This window comes from Toxotes jaculatrix, chromosome 16 (assembly GCF_017976425.1).
Source record: "Toxotes jaculatrix isolate fToxJac2 chromosome 16, fToxJac2.pri, whole genome shotgun sequence".
NCBI classification, from domain to species: domain Eukaryota; kingdom Metazoa; phylum Chordata; class Actinopteri; family Toxotidae; genus Toxotes; species Toxotes jaculatrix.
The window spans coordinates 4,371,388-4,394,182 of NC_054409.1; the positions used below are offsets into that span (position 1 = coordinate 4,371,388).

General features: G+C 39.9%; 2 protein-coding genes across 2 annotated transcripts in view; one reads left to right on the forward strand and one right to left on the reverse strand.

Moving 5' to 3' along the window:
• Positions 1 to 4,863: 4,863 nt before the first annotated feature.
• Positions 4,864 to 9,126, forward strand: LOC121195782 (major intrinsically disordered NOTCH2-binding receptor 1-like). The gene is made up of 3 exons (XM_041059445.1): positions 4,864 to 5,010; positions 5,432 to 5,680; positions 8,926 to 9,126. Exons 1-3 carry the CDS (start codon positions 4,864 to 4,866, stop codon positions 9,124 to 9,126), a joined length of 597 nt encoding a protein of 198 aa, XP_040915379.1.
• Positions 9,127 to 12,431: 3,305 nt separating this feature from the next.
• slc12a2 (solute carrier family 12 member 2) overlaps positions 12,432 to 22,795 on the reverse strand; it is a 56,288-nt gene continuing 45,924 nt past the window's right edge. Inside the window, exons 23-27 of the mRNA XM_041059061.1 lie at positions 22,670 to 22,781; positions 18,613 to 18,699; positions 17,288 to 17,423; positions 17,012 to 17,079; positions 12,432 to 16,550 (exon numbers count right to left, since the gene is read on the reverse strand). Coding sequence (XP_040914995.1) covers positions 16,415 to 16,550; positions 17,012 to 17,079; positions 17,288 to 17,423; positions 18,613 to 18,699; positions 22,670 to 22,781 — 539 coding nt within the window. The 3' untranslated portion in view covers positions 12,432 to 16,414. The remainder of the gene's footprint in view (positions 16,551 to 17,011; positions 17,080 to 17,287; positions 17,424 to 18,612; positions 18,700 to 22,669; positions 22,782 to 22,795) is intronic.

Below are 22,795 nucleotides of genomic sequence, written 5' to 3' on the forward strand. Positions count from 1 at the left end.
ACCCTAACCTCCATCCACTCCCGTACTCTGCGGACATGGAAGTGAGGATGAAGAAGGCTTCATAGAGGCACACTATTTCCTGCATTGGCGCTGAACGTTAGCATCTGTATGTAAATTCCAACATACCATTAGCTATAGATTCTTGAGAAAATGATAAAGGGACAGCTATTGCTGACTTTCTTCCCATGGCAGCAGTTGCTCCGGTGGAGCCCATTCACCAACAACTAATGTCTGGAATTGTTTCTCCTCACTACAGCTACAACTGACTACAGATATTCCTTTCCAAAAAGGTGGCCCCTCCCAGACTAAATTACTGATTTCATTCCAAATCTAAGAGTAACATATTTTGGATTATCCTGGTAAACCTCTTAATCCTGGTTTTAAGAAGCCTAAGTGTGCATGGCACTGGCGGTGAGGGATTTCCTCAGCCTGTCCATCGATCAGCCATGTGACAGGAGCTTCTCTGGCTGAGCGACGTGCTGTGCACTGTATGGCGGTGCCTTTGCAGTGCCTCACAAATCCTCTCAACCACAATCAGTTTGTCGCAGTATCAGCATTCACAAGCTCGTGAGTAGCTTGTATGATAGCAAAAAACTGTGTAAAGACCACTTTCTCAAACAATTCACATAACTTTGTTCCAAACAGCCCCTCACTTTGTTTATGTGTGTGTCAAAACAGGAAACTACCACACTGGTTTATGACTGAACTTCCTGCCCACCATTTTTGCCTTCATTTGCACAATGTTTCTGACTTTTGACCCCCATCATATTTTCAGTGTCACTCGTCAGTCTTTGGTGCCTGCTATCCCATGGTTTAATAATGGATTAGAAAATAATTAGGGCCAAACTTTGCATGGTACCGTCATCACTAGTCTTTTTAAAACAAATTTAAGAAAATGAACTGACAGGAATAAAATATAATTAAAAAATAACCTGAAGTAACAGACTCACTAACTGATGGGCGTAGGCATTAGGTTTGTGTCTGGATTTGCCTCTGCTGTTTCCCCCCATCACTATCTGTCTTCAGAGACTAAGCCAGATTAGGCCACCTGCATACTGCAGGCTCAAGGAGAGCTCCTTCACTTCACTGCTTCCGCATCACTTCTTATACAGAGATAGTGCTGGAATTGATAAACTGGTGAGGAACTGACTGAAAATGCATTCATGACTAATCTTACAACTAACTGGGCAAAAAAATACCAAGCTAAATTCTTTTGTTAGAAAAAAAAATACCATGAAAACATAAAGATGTGCTTCTATGTAAAAGTTAGCAACGTTTGTCATGATGAAAAATACAGAAATTCTTACAATTGTTCCAAAAATTATAGAATTAAGTTTCAAGTGTAAATTAATACGAGGACATGAAAATTGTACTGAAATTGTAAAACTGTTGTAGTTGGACACTTACACCTATGATCAGTCAGTCAGTCAGTCAGTCTGTCTGTCTGCATACTGTGGCCTCTGTACAGCTCTCCTACATCTGGCTATGCTATCCTGCCGGTGTTATCGTGACAAAAATCAGAACAAGCCATGCAACCTCTGTAACACCCGCAACAGAGCAAATGCTGGGGGACCTGCCTTATTCAAAACGGCATGAATTTGGATGGAGGAGTAATGTATCAAGTCCAACAAACGTCGCATTGACGCGCTGAGCTAGCATACTACTGCGTAGTATTTCCTGACTGCTGCATGAAGAGCTTGCTGCCTGGAGCCAGAATCCTGATGAGGAGGATGATGTCAGTGTGTCAGAGTATGGGAACACATTAGTCCAGCATCAGCCAGCAAAAGGAAATGACTTCACAAAACAGTAACGGGGAGAGGACAGATAACCCGCCGCATCCCTCGTTCTTAAACATGGAATCACAAACAAAAAGACACGCTAAGAAAGGCTAAACGCAATTTGATAAATGCTGCAAATGATAAAATCTGCACAATCCATAAACGTGTTCAATCTATATGACCGACGCAATGATGTCGAATCATAAAGAAATGCAGAGGGGAGGCAACGCAACACCGTGTGTTGCAGGTTATGGAGGTAAAAAAAAAAAAAAAAAAGCATCATCTGATCTGTGTCTCCCTGCAGAGCAGCCGTGCACAGAGCTCGACAACATGGCACTGCATACGAAAAGCTCCCATGTCTTACCGCATCAGTCCGCACTTCCAGCCTGTGCTTATCCATTTTTTTTTTTTTTTTTGGAGAGGATGCGATCCGAGGCAGTACGATCGTGGTTTCCCAATAACGACATCGGACATGTGCAAAAGGTAAAACTAAAATCTCCGTCTTATTGGTCAGACTCTTGGGTTTTTGTTTTTTTTTCTGTTTTTCTCCCTATCATTACATCGTTGGAGCAATCCCACGATGGCGCAACCTCGTTGCACCATCCACATCTATGTGACCGCAATCCCCTCTCCGCCCCCCGCCCCCCACCCCTCTCTCTCTCTCTCTCTCTCTCTCTCTCTCTCTCTCTCTCTCTCTCTCTCTCTCTCTCTCTGCCTCCACTGCGCACGCTTTAAACGTTCGCCAAGGAGGCTGTGATTGCCTCCGTCTTCCATCTGTCTGCCACTCACAAACATACTGTATTTCCAACAGGGAAATCTGTTTTGCATGTTCATTTCCAAACATGAATTTCCAACGGTGGAGAGAAGGCACAGATAAGTGGTTTAGGTTTAGGATCTGGTTATCAGATCAGGATGGAGCCAGCTGCAGTTCAGGTTAACAATATGTACATACATACATATAATGTATATACATGTATGTATATATGGATACATGGAAACTATGAAGGAACACATATGGAATTATGTAGTTAACAAAAAAGTGTTAAACCAAACAGAGTATGTTTTATATTTCAGATTCTTCGAGGTAGCCACCTTTTGCTTTGATGACACCTTTGCACACTCTTGGCATTCTCTCAATGTCTTCAGTATGAATCTACAATGTAGAAAGTAATAAGAATAAAGAAAAAACACTGAATGAGAAGGTGTGTCCAAACTTTTGACTGGTACTGTATGTATGTGTGTGTGTGTGTGTGTGTATATAAGATAAGCTTTATTTGTCACATGCACAATTATACATAGAACAATGTACATGAAGATGATGTCATCACTGCTGTGGACCGGTTTCTGGAGATCTAAGGTTCTGACAAAGAAGGGATCCGTATGCTCCTCAACCATTGGACCAAGTTTATAAATGTAGGATGTTGAAAAATAAATGTGCTGGGTTTTCTAAAACTGCCTCCTTCACTAACTTCTCAGTCACTCCTTGTATATATATATCACATCAGAAACATTTAAAATTGCTTAAAGTTATGCCATGGAAAATAAAGAGGAAATATTTCAGACTCTGCTCTATTGCTCACCTGAAAAGTCATGGGAGAACTTGAAGATTGAGAAAGCCAAGAATGTCAGATCATGCTGGGATAACATGAGTCATCAGTAAAGCACAGGCCTGCGGAGTCCGTGCAGCTCGAGTGCTGCCATTAAAGCGAAAGGGGAACAAACCAAATGCTAAGATATCCTAAAATTCATCTTCATTTTTATACCTCAGTATCACTAATAATGAACACCCTGGGCAGGCTGTGCAGTGGTTAGCACTATCCCCTCACACCGCAAGAGGGTTTCAGGTTTGAACCGTGGTCTGGGCTCTTCTGTGCATGTTCTCCCTGTGCCTGCGTGGGTTTTCTCCAGGTACTCTGGCTTCCTCCCACATACATGCATATTAGATTAATTGGATACTCTACATTGCCCCTAGCCGTGTACTAGGGATGCACCAAATATTCAGCCACCGAAAATTTTCGGATGTTGTGATGAGCTGTAGTCAGCTGGAATTTACTAATAACTTAGTATGTTATAATGTTATATTTAATCCAGTACAAAAGAAATTAGGGTTTGCCATGTTGTGAAAAAGGCCCTTTTGGCTTGTTATTATTCCTTCCAACTAATATTAATATCAGTATAAATATTGGTAATTTGGTAATCCACTTCTATTAAATTCAATACACTGTTAAAACATGGATTGTGATTTCACCTGCAATGGGTTTGGCAGGCATTTTCCCCTGCAGCTATGGGTTCGTTAAACGTTTTCTCCTCTCAGAATGTGTTCTGCAACTTTTATGCCAATCTGTCATTTCAATTTCAATTTTCCTTGTATATCAGTGGCAAATTTGACCTGATGGTGGCACCAGAGGAAAGAGAAATCTGTGATCATGAAGATCCAGAGAAAGACTGCATACAATTCTGCCTGTTGGCTTTCAGAATATTCAATATTATTAGCCAAAATGTTTGATCAACAGTAAATAGTGGCCTGATCACAGTGCTGGTAGAAAGGCCAGGGAAAAACCAGGAGGTGAATCAGATGTTAGAATTGTCTGTAGTGGCTGGACTGAGCTGATAAACTGGTATCACCATCCTCAGACTCCACTATAGCGCAGCAGAAATGACATGAAAGATCAGGGATGGCAGGCTGTGTGTTGTATCAAACATCACACAGAGACGCCTAATTCTTCTTCAGACAGCAGCAGGTTTTATGTAACACAATTTAGATTGTGTTACCAAAGTCATCAGGCTCTGATGACTTTGGACGGTACCTCTACCTCTCTCTTTCTCTCTCTCTCTCTCTCTCTCTCTCTCTCTCTCTCTCTCTCTCTCTCTCTCTCTCTCTCTCCACCCACTGACACTGCTGCTTCTCAGCCTCAGGCTCTTAATGGCCAGGTTGGGTTACACACACCTGCAAGTGATACAGGGTCATAAATATCTTGCTCTTCATGAATTATTACAGAGCTTGCAAGTTGTAGTGAACATATTCTATCCAGCTGGGCTGCAAAGCAGGTGAAGCAGTCAGTGTGGATGGAGCAGCAGAGCCAGGATGGACATCTCTGTTCTGCCCAACAACAACAACCCAGAGAAGTTCCTCCAGCTGGATGTTGGGATGCTGCCAGCCACACATGGCATGTTCCAGGTTGGGGTGGTCATGTCCAGTCACAGACACTGGCAGAACAGGGTCTACTACCAGGTATGGACTATTCCACAGCCACTCTTACTGTATGGTCCTCTCTATATGTGTGTTTGCATCTTCTTTCTCCCCTTTGACATAGGTAGCTGTAATTAAGTCTTTAAATCATATTCCAACTTTGGGCGAGAGGCGGGATACACCCTGAACAGGTGGATTCAAACCCAAAACCTTCTTGCTGTGAGGTGACATAGCTAACCACTGCAGCACTGTGAGGCTTGGGATAGTTAATACTGCCCAAAATAAAAAAAAACAGTTAATAATAAAATAACGTAACAAATGTCTTTTTAAAAAAAATACATTTGGCATGTTCAGCATGTTCTGGTGCGCTATGACAAACTGAAAAAATGGGTGTCACCTTTGTCTTTAGGAAGTTCTGAAAGGTGAGATGTGATGAGAATTAAAGTCCTCATTGTCTCCACAGAGGGAGCAAAGGGTAAAGCCTGACACCAGGTCTCCTCCGTCCCCAGAGGGTACTCCTGTGGTATTTGTGGACAGATACCTGGAGAAGCACATCACTCCGGTCACTCTGAAGTCCAACATTAAAAGGAACCCTCTGTACATGGACATGAGATTGACGGACACAGTGGACAACGAGAAGTCCAAGCCTTCCTGGACTGTCGAGGAGTACAGCACACAAACGACCCATGGCAACCTTGCAAGTTTTTTAAAGGTAATCTGGTGAGAGGTTGAGAGCCTGTAGATGGTTAACAGGATGGATGAGTGACAAGACAAAAAAAGAGAGACACATGGACTGATACAGACTGTTAGCAGTTCAGCCTCAGGTTCACTGCATGTGACACAGTTTTTGATGTTGTTGTTCCAAGGAAATTTGCACCACTCCACAACAAATGACACACGTCACCCAGTTTTGCTTGATTGCCTTAATTACTATAGGGAATATTACTTTCCCAAACACATTTCCTTTATTGTCATTTTTTATGTTTTGCATAAAAAAAACTACATGTTGTTTCACACATGCCACCAGTAGATAATATACTTCAGCGCACTTAAAATATGATAAAAGCAATAAATCAGTACACAAGAACAATAATAAATAAACTAAAACTGTGAGGGTAAAAGAGAGGAATTAATGTGAATAAAGTGCCACTAAAAACAATTCCACGTTGACCTCTTTTCTGATGTTGTCCGCTCAGCAAATACAGCACCGGGTGTACATATCCTACAGAGACGGCAAGCGAGGCACCAATGATCTTCTCCACTGTTCTCACTACCCTGTTCAGTCTGTGTTGCTCCTCTGCTCTACTGTTTGAAAACCAGGAAGAGATGCAGTAAGTGAGAATACGCTTATGGCGCATCTGTAAAAGATGGTCATGGCTGGAGTCTGGAGATCCATCTTCTTCAGTCTGCAGGGAAGGTGGAGGCGCTTTTGGGCCTTCTTAATGACAGCTGCGGTGTTGCCACTGGAGGTCAGTTCATTCTTGAGATGGATCACCAGGAACTTGGTGCTGTGTACCCGCTCCACCTCAGAGCCACAGATGGTCAATTGAGGATGGTGCCTCTGACTGGTCCTCCTAGTCAGTCAATAAGCATCTCCTTAGTCTTACTGGTGTTGAGGGCAAGGTTGTGTATTCTACACCAGGCTGTCAGCCGCTCCACCTCACTCCTGTATGCTGACTCATCTTTGTTGGTAATGAGGCCTACGACTGTGGTGTTGTTCACTCTGTCTGCAGTCAGCAGGAGGGCCTGGCAGATGGGTGTCTGAGTCCGTCTGTGTGCTGCTCAAGAAAAATGTATTGAGGTTATCTGGTAGCGAGGGGTCGTTATGTATTGACCATAGAGTTGGGTTGTACCCGGTGGCTGTCTGGAATCCCTGCCACAAGCATTGTGCGTCCTTACTGTTGGTGAAGTGACTTGTCAGCTTGTGACAAAGCCTTTTTGCTTCCCTGATGCCTCTTTTTAGGTTGTACCTTGCCGTATTGTATGCTTCAGTTTCACCAGATTTAAAAGCAGCATCACAAAGCCTAAGCAAGGAGCAGACCTTCCCAGTCAATCAAGGCTTGTTGGTGGGATGTAGTTTAACAGTTTTCTTAACAGTCACTAACTGTTTGTTCACTAACTGTAATATGCTGAGCCTCTACATTGTCCATTGCCAACCCTGTTTGTATTATGCTGCATGTCCTTCTCCTCCTCTCCTCCATTCCTAGCTGTCCTATCTTCCTCCTTTTCCTCCTTTCACCCAGCCCGGCCATTGGCAGGAGGGTCCCCATCTGAGCCAGGTTCTGCTCAAGGTTTCTTCCTGTAAAAGTTTTTCTTTGCCACCGTCGCCTTAAGTGCTTGCTCTGGGGTCAGGCTTTGGGTCTCTGTAAAGCGCTTTGAGACAATTTTGATTGTGGAAGGCGCTATATAAATAAAACTGAATTGAATTGAATTGAATTGAACAGTCACATCATCTATGCATTTGTTTATGAATGTAGGGAGGGAATAGCCTTCTGTGGCCATACTCTAATATCCAATTCCTACAGCGGTCTCTGATGTCCAGTAGAGACTCTCAATTGTCAAATGTCTGGACTGAACCACTTCCCTGCATACCCTGTAACACTGACAATTACTTTTTCTTTTTCTTTTTTTTTTTTTTTTTACCAACTAGTCACAAGTATTAGTCAATGTCCTACCTATCTATCAACAGTTTTTGAACGGAATAATTACCAATTTAAAGGATTTACATAGAGTCTAAACAGAGTCTGCATCAAAATATACAAATATACTCTTGAAACTAGTTAATTTCTTCATTAACATGAATATAAAATAATATAAAGAACGGTAAGAAAGAAAAAGGCTACTACAAAATACTGCTGCAAAATAAAAAATAAAAAAGTGAAGCACATTGTGTACTTGTCAGATCAGAACACATTTTATGATCAATTAATGCTGAAACCAGCTTACCCCAAAGGCTCCACACACTGTGAATGATAGATAATGTCATTTTTAAATCTGTATCTAAATGAAAATTTTACCACAAACATAAGGATGATGAAGACATTCAGCCTCTCTAGCTGGATATTCATTGGAATAAATTTCAAATTGGAATTAGTTTGGAAATAGTGCTGAAATAAAATGTTATAAATAAATGTACAAATCAGTAGTTTGCTGATATTAAAAAGAGTTAAAATATTAAGATGACTAATTTGTTTTACCTTCTTCTCAATTTTCTCAATGAATTTTGTGGCTAATTTAACATTTTTTGTTTCCTTTTTCTAATGTGGCAATTTGCAACCTTAAAAACAAACTTCTGTCTCTGCTTCATGGTGATTAACTGGATTGTATCAGACATAATGACGTGATGCATTACTGCCACCCTCTGTTCATATTAGCCGTAAAGGGCCTTAGGTATGGGGTCCTTAACCGCCCACAAACTCCTTTCCATTGTTCTAGTCTGCATTCAGCTGTGTTATGTACGTTTCTTTTTTTTTTTTTTCTGAGGATTTTCACTCATAAAAACCAGCATATTGTGGGTCATTTGTAGGCTGACACTATTATGATCAATTAAATATGACTTCTGTCAGAATTCATGTTGTAAATAAAACCAAAATTGAATAAGACTGGAAATTGTGAGAAACTGTGAGAACTTTAAACTATAGTAGTCACCATGATTGATGATCTGAAAAGTTATTTCAGTCATTGCACATAACCTAGAACCAATCATTTCTCCCATTACACCCATGTCTTTATCATATAAACAATGGAAAAATAGGAAATACTTTTTATTTAAGTTTTGGTTTCTTTTGTTGGTGTTTTTTTTTTTACCTCACAAAAAACATGGGAATAATTGTTTGGGGTTTAGTAAATTTATTCATGTTGATGTGACATCTAGAGCACAATTAATCTGACAAATCACAAAGCTTCTGTGTCCATGGCGATGTTTCATAGTTAAGTGTATTTTTAATTTCCTTTCAGGGGGAAGAGAAGACTCCTAAAGATATGGACTTTTGGTTGGAGGATCTCTACACACCAGGATTTGACTCTTTACTGAAGAAGAAAGAAGCAGAACAGAAAAGAAAAAGACTTTGTAAAGTAATTTTTTCAATCACTTTGTCTGTTTGTGCAATACTTGTTGTTATCATAGTGCCAGTTGTGGTTTTACAGAAGAGAAACTGATTGATGAGGATGGAATAATACAACAATACTTTTTTTTTTGTAAGTGGTGGTCACATATTTCTCTGTTCTTATTTTATTTTGATGGAGAGCTAGAACTTTAAATCTGGCTGGAGTCATGATAATGGACATGTTTTGGCAAAACAGTTTTTGCTTGCAAATTGTACTATAACCTGACAACTACTGTGGGTTGTTGAAATATCTGGTTCTGCACCAATATGTTGATAATACACACATATGACCGGAGAAGAAAAAAACTTGCAATTCAGAAACATTTAAACTTCAATGACATAAGCACACAAGTTCCAGTGGTTTTGAATATCTAGTTTTTGGTGACCTCCAGTGGTTTAAATTCTGACCTCACTGAAGTGATGTACACAGTCTGAACAGACTGGGAAGTGAGACCTTGCTTTTAAGTTGTTAAGCCATACAGAACACAGGAGCAGCCAAGTTTTTGGTATATAGTTTTTACACACACACACACACACATATATATATATATACATACAGTCATTGAAAAAATATTAGACCAACCTTGTTTTCTTCAATTTCTTGTTCATTTTAATGCCCGGTACAACTAAAGGTACATTTGTTTGGACAAATATAATGATAACAACAAAAATAGCTTGTAAGAGTTTAAGAGCCATTTTCCATTGTTTTCTTGATAATAACCAAAATCACTTAAGTTCTTAAATCAATAGCTATGGCATTGTAGTGCCAAAAACTGTTGGGTTTGGACTATTCCTTTTGCGTGCTTGTGCTTTTGTGTTTTTTTCCCTCTGCCTCCTGTGGGAGGTTCCTTCTTTTTGGTCCTGGCTCCACCCACCTGCTGCTGTTTATTGTCTACAATGATCCATTTCTAACACATGTTTAATATTCCACTCTGCTACAGATAAATTTTGGATTAATATTCTATGCAGAATGTAAATAATTACCAGTTATGACAGTTTTTTGCTTCTGTGCTCTGTCTCCTATCATAACTGTAATCTGCTGAGCATACATTATCCAATAACTGTTCACTAACTGTAATCTAAATGCTGGCCCTCTAACATTGTCCATTGCCAACCCTGTTTGTATCATGTTTTATATGCTGCATGTCCTTCTCCCCCTCTCCTCCATTCCTAGCTGTCCTATCTTCCTCCTTTTCCTCCTTTCACCCAGCCCAGCCATCAGCAGGAGGGTCCCCCATCTGAGCCAGGTTCTGCTCAAGGTTTCTTCCTGTTAAAAGGGAGTTTTCCTTGCCACTGTCGCCTTAAGTACTTGCTCTGGGGTCAGGCTCTGGGTCTCGCTAAAGCGCTTTGAGACCATTTTGATTGTGGAAGGAGCTATATAAATAAAATGGAATTGAAAATTGAATTGAACTGAATTGAATTGAATAACTCTTTTGTTTTAGGTATTAAGTTAGAGCTGACAACGCACACACACACACATACACACACAGCGTGCATGCGAAGCAATGCACCATTAATGAGACAGAGACTAATGAGAGAGTTTCCTGGGATCAGGAGAGTGAAGATCAACATAAAAAATAAAATTGTAATAATAAATACTAAATAAGTACTAACTTCACTTCTCATCCGAGAAGCTTCTTCAGAGCCCAAACATTTAAACTCATCCCTATCCCACCTCGTGGGTGGTACCTCCTTCCATTTCGGTGGAACTGTTCACACCTTGGGTGGCATCAAACATCAGAATGTAAAAATCTGATCTCAATGACTTGGACTGTGGAGTGATTGTTGGTTTGAGTGTTTCTGAAACTGATTTGAACGGAGCCAGAAACAAAAAACATCCAGTGAAGCAGCAGCTCTGAGGACAGAAACACTTTGTTGATGAGAGAGGTCAGAGGTCAGACTGGTTGGAGCAGACAGAAAGGCTACTCTAACTCAGATAATCACTCTTTACAACTGTGCAGAGCAGAGAAGCGTCTAAGAATGAACATGTCCAGCCTTGAGGAGGATGGACTACAGAGACCACATCAGGTTCCAGTCCTGTCAGTCAAGAACGGAGATCTGAGGCTGCAGTGGACACAGGTTCACCACAACTGGACAGCTGAAGACTGGAAAAACGTAGCCTGGTCTGATGGATCTGGATTTCTGCTGAGGCTGCAGATGGTAGGATCGGAATTTTGCACCAATGTTCAAACATCATGTTTTCTTGGTTCACTTTGGGCCTTAATATCAATACATCATGGTCTGAATGTCACAGTCTGAGTATTGTTGCTGATCATGTTCATCCCTTTATGGCCACAGTTTACCATCTTCTAATGGCAACTTCCAGCAGGATAATGCTCCATGCCACAAAGCTAGAGTCGTCTCAAACTGGTTTAATGAACAGACCTGAATCCAGTAGAACACCTTTTGGGGTGTGTGGTAGAACAGAGAGATTGACAGCTTGAATAATGCGATGAATCATGTCAACATGGAGCAGAAAAGCTCAAAGGAAGGTCTCCAACATCTTGAGAAATCCGTGAGAACAAAGGGAGGAACTAACCAGTTCCTAATAAAGTGTAGGATGAGTGTATACTCTCTTTAAAGGATCGTAATTGTAGCTGATTGTTGTAGTGCACAATTTAAGTGTTTTGGGAGATGCAAAAATAAAGTTGCTACCTGGCATTTTACCTGGTTGACATTGTAACCACTCTCCTTTCTGTCTATTCAATGACATTATAAATAATACTGAGCACAAAAGGAAACTTCAAATGTAACTGATTTCATTGGATTTATTTATTGCAATAAAGATGTACAAAGTATTGGTAATCATAAATGTTAAAATGTTAGAAAAAGCATATCTGTAACTGTTAACAGTACAGTGTATCAAAACATTACTGCTTCAACTGTCTGGGTCGATTCCATCCACATTTGTGTGAAGGCAGGAGAAAACAGGTTTGATCTGCTTTTGTCACCAAGTCTTTTCAGTCTTTTCTTCAAAAGGGCATTGAAAAGATAGAAATACACAGTCAAAATAAGAGAAAAAGACACAATCTGCTAAAATCAAAAGGCAAAAAAAATCAACATGCAAATTAACTTACAACTATAACCAAAATATTAAAGACAGAAAAAAAAGTGGAGAAAAGTCTAAACTAAAATAAATATCTTTCTCCATACTGAAATTTGACATAATTTTTCCACTCCCTTAATATATGTCATTGGACTACAAAGTTTATTTACAGGTTATTTTAAGTTTGCAGTGTGGACATGAGGTCCACTGCGTAAGATATTTATTATACTAAGACTAAAGTTTATGATTAGTTTATGCAGTTTATGAGTTTATGAGGACTGGGGGGGGTGGTGCTTTGGAAAAAACAAAAACAAAAAACCCAATGATTAGGAGATATCAAATGACATAGTGGCTAAAATAATGAGAACAGGTGACATTTGGTTTCTTCAGAGAACACAGTATATTATTAGACAGTCTTTAGAATCTATCTATCAGGACATAAATGAAGAAAACATGACACACAAACACTATTATTTGGTTGTAAAATGTTGACAGGAGGTCTTTTGCTTCATCTACTGCGGCATAAAGACAAAGATCCCTTCTAGGTCCAGCTGGTAGATATATATATATATATGTATACACAGACGTGTGTGTGTGTGTGTGTGTGTGTGTGTGTGTGTGTGTGTCTCTATATTCTTTAATATACAAACGTAATGTGTTCTTGTTTGTAATGATGTTCTCTAACAGCAGTGGAGAGTCAGTGCTTTCACAGCAGAACAATGAGTGGACTTCAATACTACACTCCTTGATTTTGTTATAGTTCACAATAGCCTCCCGCCCCCAAACCTCAGAACCTCCGCTCATGGATATTTGCAGATCCAAACACATATTTAAGAACAAATCGGACAAAATGTACAGTGTATATTATATATGAACTGACATAGTACATTGGTTTAGCAGTTAGGACACAAAAAAAAATCAACGTACTTTACTACTTTGAACTACCAGGTAATGATGCAGTATGTGCACTGGCAGGACGCGGAACCGCAGCGACTTACAAGAAAATTCTTTTGGAAAAATGGCAGCAGAGGTAGAGATATTTAGACTTTTTTTTTTTTTTTTTTAGTTCATCGTTTGGGTCACAAGGACAAAACACAACACACAGTACACACGTTTTACCAGTCCACTTGGTTCCTAGAAAGCAAGGTCTAAATGAAATGCAGTGTGATTCTCAAGTGGTACATGACCCGAGTGACTCTGATGGGACTCTCACAGCTCTGGGTCAGTTTGGGTTGACCACATTTCTGGATTGGATCAGGTTTCATTTTCCTCTGGTCTATTTTGGACTCCAATATAAAGACCCCTACAAACAGCGGGGAAAACATTTTCATTTTTTTTGTGGGGGGGACTTTTGTATGCTATAACTTAACCAGGTGTTTGATTGTGCCTTTAAAGTTTAAATGTTTTTTTTTTTTTTTTTTTTTTACAGTTCCTCACACACTTGGAAAGTACTCAGAGTATAATATTTAATGCTCTGGTGAGCATATGTGTATTATAGTTTATGTGTATGTACTGAAGAATGGATATACACACTCAGAGTAATGGGATGCAGCTGTATGGGTGTTATCAGCACAGTGGAACTAACACACAGTACACGGTGCGTGTGTTAACTACAGTCTATGCAGCAAACACTTTATATGCAAGTGAATGGAAAGCAAAGTGAGCTTATGTATGCTACTTTCTAGTGTCACATACATTCCTCTTTTGAAATTGGCATACAGTAAAAGGACAGAATACATGAAAGTAATGAGCTAAATGGTAAAAACAGCTTGTTTCCTCGGGGAAACGTAGAGAAAATGAAGCACATTACAGGTGACTAAGTCCTGGTTTATTTCATCAGCCAATAACAGACCTTTTCTTCTGAATTGTCAAAAGTCAAGTTCGCATTCTTGTTAGCTACCAACATGAACTGTGGAGTTATGGGATAATCCACAAAGAGCTGCAACGTTATTTTTTTTTTTGATAAACTGTACAGCCGGTAAAACTTTATCCTGCTTACACCAAGGGCCCTAAGCTATGGACATTTTCCAGAACAGTTCACTCAAACAGAACACTTTTCAGCAGGCAGAACTTCAGCCGACCTTAAAGGTGTGTTCAGACTCAACACAAATCAGTTATTGTGTTTTAATGGTTTGTTTTCTGCACAGAAACATCCAATTCATTCTTTTTTCTAAAGTCTCATCTTATTTTATTTTGCTTCATTTTCATGAACCAGACCCTCAGAATTTGAGATAAGACCAGTTTTTTTTTATAAGGTTTTTTTTTTTTCTTTTTTAAATGTTAAAATATTTCATTATCAATAGAATAGATTTCATTATCAATTCATTTGTATTCAGTTTGAACACACCTTTTGCAATAAATGTAACTTTATCACTCCAAAGAGTAGCAGTTGTAGCTCAGGAAAAAAAAAAAAAGTTTGAATCCTCTGGCCAAGTGAACATTCACGGAACAGGGAATACGTTTGACCTATTTAGAACATTGGTGTTTCAAACTGTGAAATGGTCTCTAGATGGGTTTTACTGGAGCCACGCTAACGCTGGAATTTAATCCTTAAAAAGGTTACAAGCCAGCGTTCTTGAAGGAAAACATTAGAGTAAAGGAAAGAGATGTGCCTAAAGTGGCGGGGCAGATCCTTTCACATGAAGGAGCCACAGACTTTTATTACAATAACTTACGCGACACAAGCTCATATGCATAGAGTTATATCTTTACTCAGCCTTCACACATTCTAACGTCACATTCTTCCTGCCAGCAAAGTCATTCATTCTATGGAGGCTTTGTGGGAATGGGAAACCAGCGATCGATCAATCGATCAATCAATCGATCAATCATACAGCCAGACGGCAGTGCAAAACGTCTGCTGTGGCAACCAACACTGATTTCACTCACAGTAAGTAACATACACTAATGCAGGTGGACTGTGTGGAGGAAAATGAAGAGTCACCTACAATACAACTGTGCCGAAACATGTCACTAAATGGATTTGTTATGAGAGCTTACCCACAACCCATTCAGCCAGTATGGCTTATAAGAGCAAAGGAACTCATGACAATTGTTAGTTCGAGAATTAAGGCAAGGTTTTAACTAGCTTGTTGGGTAGTACAATTTCTTACAGGGGGAAAAAAAAAAAAAAAAAAATCATACATGTAGACACATAAAAACAGGCTGAATAAGAAACATTTTCATTTAGTCAATCAGTAGCTACATGGGAGAGTAAGCTTTTCCACCTGACAAGGCAAATGAAAAATTAGTTTCACATTTTTTTCAGACAAAAAAAAGAGAGAGAATTGTATTAAAGTCAGTTTAATACAATTATTTAGGCTCTGTGCCTAAAAAAAAAAACAAACAAAACAAACAAAACGTGTTTCGTGTTGAAGTAGCTGAGTCTATCGTAAATATTCAACAGTTTTAAAAAGGAAGACCCAAAAGTGAATAAAAAAAAAAAACTAACTACTAACCAACTACTACGGCCCCAAAATAAAATATGGTGATTAGGGTAAAATATAAAGAAAGAGAAATTACAAGAGAAAGTCTATGCAATCAAGTGGACACCCTTCATTAAATTCATGCAATCCACTCATATAAATATAATGCTCCAACTAAGAAGGAATCACATTTAAAAACTCAGTAAAACTAACTATTATCCACCAATTTAATAGGTAATATTTTCAGTCTGGATAGAGATAATAATTATTTCATCTGATTCAACTGGAAGGCACATCCATAAGGCTTTAGAAGGTGTTACAAAGCATTCTGCGTGGTTCTCTCCCAAAGAGTTAAGGAAAACAACAGGATGATTATTGCTGCATCACAAACACAAATGACTGGTCCAGTGAACTTATTATTAACAAGTCTGACATCCCATATTCCATATCATCTGAACAACTACTACATGAGCATTGTGCACGACTGGTTTGGAGCCTGAGAAAAATCAACTTCAACAAAAAAAAAAGAATTTCATGAGGAAATTAGAAGAAACTAGAGCTACAAGAGGGAAAACCCAGACATCTTGGAATAAATAGAAAGAAAGGAGCAGAGTGGGCCACCTAACAACCTCCACCCACCCCCAACCTCAACGTTCCTCCATCACTTGTGAGCATTTCAACCAGTATCTCTCCTCTTTATTCGTATTACCAGCGTTGTTTCCATCAGTGCCTTTGTCTCTTAAGTGTAATGTGGTGCACCTTTTAGGTGTGGGCTGGAACCGGGATGTGTGGTGCGTATCTGCTCCCAGAAGCAGAAAGGGGATTGTGAGACTTAAAAACGTGTTTTTCTTCACCCTGTGTGTATTTTTTTAAGAGTAAAAGGTCAGGACGCTCTGGTGGTTGCCACGCACCAGGAGCATGGGCGGCAGGTCCTTGGACAACACCTCCAGCCAGGCCATGTAGAGGGCGCTGGACACCGCGCCCTTCCTGGCCAATGGCAGGCTCCTGCACAGAGGAAGCAGGGAAAAAAAGGCAATCATCAGTCCAGCTGGATTCATTTAAACCACTTGATACAAATGCCAGTATGATACCCAAGTTTCAGTGCTGATATCAAACTAATAATTTGAACTGCTTTTTTTCTTCGAGGAACGGATACGAGATCTGATCGAAAGATTGTTGCAAATGAGTGTGCAATAACTTTCGTGAGGCAGCATTGCGCGTTATGTCACATGATCAACATCAGGACCTGTGCTACATGTTTTTTTTTTTGTTTTTTTTTTTTGTCACCACTAACAGGTGTGCATCTACCCAAATATACTGAACTGTGGCGTGATGGCCGCTAGGTGCTCCGTCATGACAACACAGAAGCAGACACATTTTTTTTTTTTAGTCCCACCAACGCAACCCCTCCTACTCAGGGGATCGGACAAATACACACAGAAGCAGAATAGATAGCAGCGGCTTACATGACGATGAGGTTGGCTGTGCTCGAGTGCTCCTTCAGTAGCTCGTTGAGTCTGATCTGACGATTAGTCTGAAGAGCAAAATAAAAACACACGTCTTCAAAACAAAGGTATCAGCTTACCGGATAATTATCTCAAACTGCTGCAACACTGACCCTGAGCCAGCAGCACAGCTGCTCACATACACTCCACTGCTTCCACTCTGTTTATAGAACCGGTTAAATTGGGCTGCAGTGGATCAGAAAAGTAGAATGATACAGTGAGTGGGATGGTGCAGACCTTGGCCCTGTACAGCTCCAGCTCGTTGTCGGTGATCCTCCAAGGTTCACTGTTCTTTAGCCTCTCAGCTGCCTCCTGCTCCATGTCGTCTTCCTTCAGCCGATACGGCTCGATCATCTCCTCAAAGGCCGACACACTACACAACAACAACAACAACAGCTTCATGGTTACTGGGGGGGTAATGTGTAAGAGGATGAGAGTATTTTCATGAAGACAATCTATCAATGAAAATCAGCAGTTGTTTATACTTTTTTTTATTAAATGTGGCAAAGAAAATGTGTTTTTTTTTTAAAATTCAGGTCATACTTTTGTAGTTTCAGCAACATAAATTGCACTGACATCTGACAGTTTCATTGTGGAGATCTGGGTACATGGTGAATGGTGACTGGGCACATTTAAAAACAAATCCACAGTTTTTTTTTTTTTTTAATACATTTAGAACATTCTTGATGTGAATCCAAAAGTCTGTGTAAACTTTATTAAACAAACTGTCTCCGGTCAACATCAATTAAATCTCGCGCAGCTGCTACCAGGTTCAACTTAACCTAGATGGGCGTGTGTGTGTGTGTGTGTGTGTGTGTGTGATGGCTTAAAGTGAGTCCTCAAGTTTGTTGTCACTTCCAAAAAAAGCGGCTAATGTGATTCATTTTATCTGGGGATTTGATGAAACCTGTTTGGTTGTCAAAGCCTTGTTGGCCACGATACAGGGGCCTTTGTTTAGGCAGCCCTTTATTAGATAATGGTCTTCAGTCCTAATTTTCCCTGTTCGCAGATTAATGCAAATTCAACTTTTTTTTTTTTTTTTAAACACTGTTAAGTTGCTGTGAATGAAACTCAACACTCAAGTCAAAAGTCTTCCAGTGACTCAATGGGCATAGTTCTTCATTTTTCTTAGTAAGGTTTTAATGTGAAACATCTGCAGGGAGTGGCAATGTCATTGACAGTACCTTAATAAATGTTAAAAAAAAAAAAAAAAAATGACAAAAGTAGAAACAATGGGACATAATTAGTGAATGAAAAGAGAGTGTTGTATAAATGTGTATTAGCTTAAATTTACTATTTAAGCCATGACAGCACAGCTGAGATATACCAGGCGTGCAAAACATTAGTTTGTCTTTCACAGAGCTAATAGGTCAACTTTATTTTCTCCTGTTTGCTAATGTTTGTGACATCAAAGCAAGTGGCTAGTTCATGAGGGGGTCAACAGTCATACTCCAGAATCCCCTACTCCACCTTTCAGTATTGTATGGTGGGCGTAGGAATGGTGGGAACGTGCGAAAGTGTGAGAACACCGTGCTCTTTGAAGTTTATGAAAGAGGACTTACTGCTCTTTCTTGGGCTTGGTGTTTATGTCTCCCAGGACGGTGATGTCGGAAAAGTCTATCCTGAACTTGCTCAGCAGAGTGGCCATCCTGCACAAGAAAAAAAAACAAAAACAAAAACAAAAACAAAAACATCAAAGAGTTTTGGGATAGATATTGTAAACCAGCAGGCATTTTCAATCAAAGGAGCTGACAGTACTGAGTCATCCTGAAGCCCTGTTTGAACATGAAGTTTCTGGGAGGATGGAGGCAAGTAAGGAAGGGTTTAACTGGGAGCGCTGTGGCATTCTGGGTATGAGAGTCATTTCCTTTATCTTTCAACTTCAAAGAAGCTCAGTGCATGAAAGAATTACCTGCCACAGATGGAGAGCTTTATACCCACTACACGTTCCAGCTGTTTACGTTAGATTGTTTTTGTTCTACTGTCATGTTCCTGGCATCAATACAGCTATCATCTTACAACATATCTACACAAGCAGCACTTTAAGTGCTAGTATATACACACATAAAACAGACCTGGAGCGTGAAAATTAAAGCCTTGTTAATATTCATTAAAATAAGAGTGTATCTGTTCGATAAGATATGTGCGAGACGGATGACTGAAAAATGCTGGTTCCTTGCAGCAGCAGCAACGAAGAAAATCTGATTAAGCCACTGTCCACCACAGACACAGTCAGAGACCAGCTGGTGAACATGTGCATGTGTGCGTCTATAGGTATGTCATTTGGTTGAACTGACCCTTTTAAAATTAATTCAAATAAAGCAGAAAACCATAGTTAAAAGTTGAATATACGTGCAGGTACCTTTATGATGAAAAAAAAAGTGTAAAAAAAAAAATGAAGAATTATATAGAAATATATACAACAATCAGTCAGATATCCGTTGAAATGTGCAGCTTGTAGTTTTGCAGTAAATACAAAGGGGAATTCAAAGTGAGCTGTGTGCTCAGTGTGCTCGCACTGAGCTAATTTTATCCAGTAAAAGGAGGTGGGAGGCAGCTGTAGGGGACCATGAGAGACAGGGAGATAGAGAAGGAGGAGTGTGTGTGTGTGTGTGTGTGTGAGTGAGTGAGTGAGTGAGTGAGTGTGTTTAAATGTGTAAGAGGATGAGAGTATAGTTTGTGGATAGAGGGTCTGCAAGCGTCTCAGTGACATAGATGTCATCATCAGAGGGTGTGAGGTGCGAGACATGTGTGGACATCCGTGTTCCCACCAATTTGCTGTGACCGTTTGGGCAAGTCCTGCATGAAAAGTGTGAGAGTGCATGGACTCCAACAATGACATGTACCTGGTGTCTGCAGCAGCTCGCAGCTAACATGTTGTATTTTGTTTGTTTAACCTGTTCACCAACTGAAATTTAAAAATGACAAGTTATGGTCACCCAATAGGTGAAGATTCTGTACAGAAGTACTGGGTGAATGGAAACACTGTTGTCAAAAAAAATAGTTCCAGCACATAACTCCTTCTGAAAACACAAACAGCTGTTTTTTCCATTTCTGTTCATTCACAGATTACAGAGGTTGGGCTGGTAGTCCCCGTCTTTGCTTCCTGTGTTCATGCGGAGCTAAGCTAACCAAGTCCTGTCTCCAGCTCTGTACTTGTAACACACTTGAGACTGATATCAACTTTCTCATCTCATTTGCAGAAAACGCGCCTTCATATCAACAAAGTTATATAATCAACAGAGAGTCATGAAATCCGATGAGAAAGCTTCCCCCCCCCCGACAATAACAAGGAAATGACTGTTGCTGGTCAAACACTAATGGCTCTGATGAAGGCTTAACCCAGAATCAACGCAACCACAAAGTTGGACAGGATGTTCACATGGTTTGTTGTTCCAAACACTGGCGTCTCCACTATTTAGTTTGTCTATTATGAAACCTCCTTTTAAGGACAATTACTGGTTGTTTTTTTTTTTTCTGTTTTCACTCATTAACCACAAAATATCATTTTCATTACTGATGACGGCTTTCAGCAACAACTCGTAACATTTTAGATACACTTTTTTTTCTATGCAGGCAGACAGAGAAATCAGTCTGAAAAACTGTCAAAGAATTTTGAGCACAAGATCCACTTAATGACAACTTTCTGGAGCTTTCAGTTGCAGCTTGTGTTCTGGGAACGTTTTGCTATTCCCAAACTTTGTGGCCTAAGGTAGCAGACGGGTCATACAGCTCTCATTGTCAGCACGCGAAGTTCAACTCTGTGGGTAATTCTGCAGAAACTCTGAAGTAAATTTTGTGGTGTTTCTGTTTCATGTCACTGAAAATTGCAGTGCTACCACAGAAAATGAGTGCTGAGTCCGCCACCTCCAAACAGAGATGAAAGAACAACGGAAACAGTGGAAACACCCAGTGTATCTATGCCACGAATGGCAAGAAAGCCGAATCATCATGTACACTGGCAAGATAGGTCCCAGTTTTTTTTTTTTGGGGATGCAAAAGGAGTCCTGGTGGTGGACTATCTGGAGTATTACAGGGCCTAATATGTTGAACTCTTGAGACAACTACAGGAGAAAATCATGAAGATTGAGCATGGGAAGCGGACAAGAGGAGCACTCTTTCACCCTAAGTGTGTGAATCTAGGAGGGGACAGGAGGCCACATACTTATCAATTACCCCTGATTATGCTGTGTCCAAAAGCATGTGCCAAGGATATCAAACCAAACTGTCACTTTCTGAAAAGCCAATGTAAAATCTGAAAATGTTACAAACAAAAATGTTTTTTGTTTTTTTTTTTCATTTATGACTAAATTTCCAATTTCCAAATGCTGAAAAACAAACCCGTGTGCAAACAGCATCAGCAGAGCATACTGTATCTGTAACAGCAGACAAGCACAGTGTCAATGTGTCATGTTGTCAGCAGCAGCTGAGCAGAGGAGTGTGGTGCTGAAAGGAAAGCAGATGGCTGAACTATGTCCACTGCTAAAGAGCTGCAAGCCTGCTTTTATATAACAATGCTTTCTAATGTCTGGGCCACCAGAACAGGATAGTAGTAGCAGTTATCTGGCTTCACCTGTACTATGAAGCTGGTTATCAACTGGCTTGGTTAACTCGTGAACTATTACGAATAAATGACTTAACATGATATGAAAAGAAACGGTGATACCTGCAGAGAAATTCAGTTATATCAACATCCAAAGGTGATATTCAACAAGGTGAAATGTAAACAACGCAACTACATATTTAGAATAAAAAAAAAGCTAATGCTAGAAATCATTTACAATTGATAAAGTCCGACTGAGGATTTACTGTAAATAAGTACAAGAATTATTATTATGTTTCTTACTGAATTAGTAACAAACTGTTATGAACATGTGATGAAGATAAAAAAAAAAAGTTCAAGTCATGTCAGACTGTTTCTGCTGCCAAAGCAGCGGGAAGAAGAGAGAAGTGGTTAAGGTCTGATGAGGCCAATCTGACTCAAATGTTCCTTTAGAATCTTGTGAAATATTTAACAGTGCATGAGTCACTTTTATTATTAATTCTGTTAAAGAATCTTTGTTCAATTAAAATGAAGCTATAATGTTTATCGTGTAGTTATTTAGTGATAAACTCTCCCTCCATGTGTTTTAAAACCAGAGAGAACACATGGAAAACCTCAAACAGTAAAACCATTCCATTCTTCAAAAATATGTGATGTTCTTTATTACTTGTCATTTTATTTTAAAGTTTTTTGTCCCTGTCTGGGAATCCTGTAAAAACGATGCCTGTGATCCAGTGATCTGATTGGTTGGTATTTGGGGTGTTGATGGGTTTTGATCTGATCCTCTGAAGTTAACTTGCTTCAGAGCAGGTCGGGGTGTGCAGCATAAGTTACCATGGCAATGTGACCCGGTCAGAAGTGAACTACCGACGTAACCCTGAAAACCCAGGGTTAAACCTGAAATTACAGCGCTAACCCCAAATCCTGCTTCATAGCACAGGCTTCAGGTCATGCCTCGCAGGTGAAGTAGAGTTAGAAAAGGAAGCAAATGCTAATTGTGCTGTAACTTCACACAACGTATTTGTGTAAATATTCATAACCAGACACCGAGGACGAGAACAATGTGGAATACTCACGCTCGGCGGTCGTGATCAATCCTGTTGATCTTGCCTCCAATGAAGACACGGATCTTGCACTCCTTCCACCTCTTCTTGTTGGTCAGCAGGTAGGGGATCAACAGGGTCAGGCCTGGAGAGGAGACG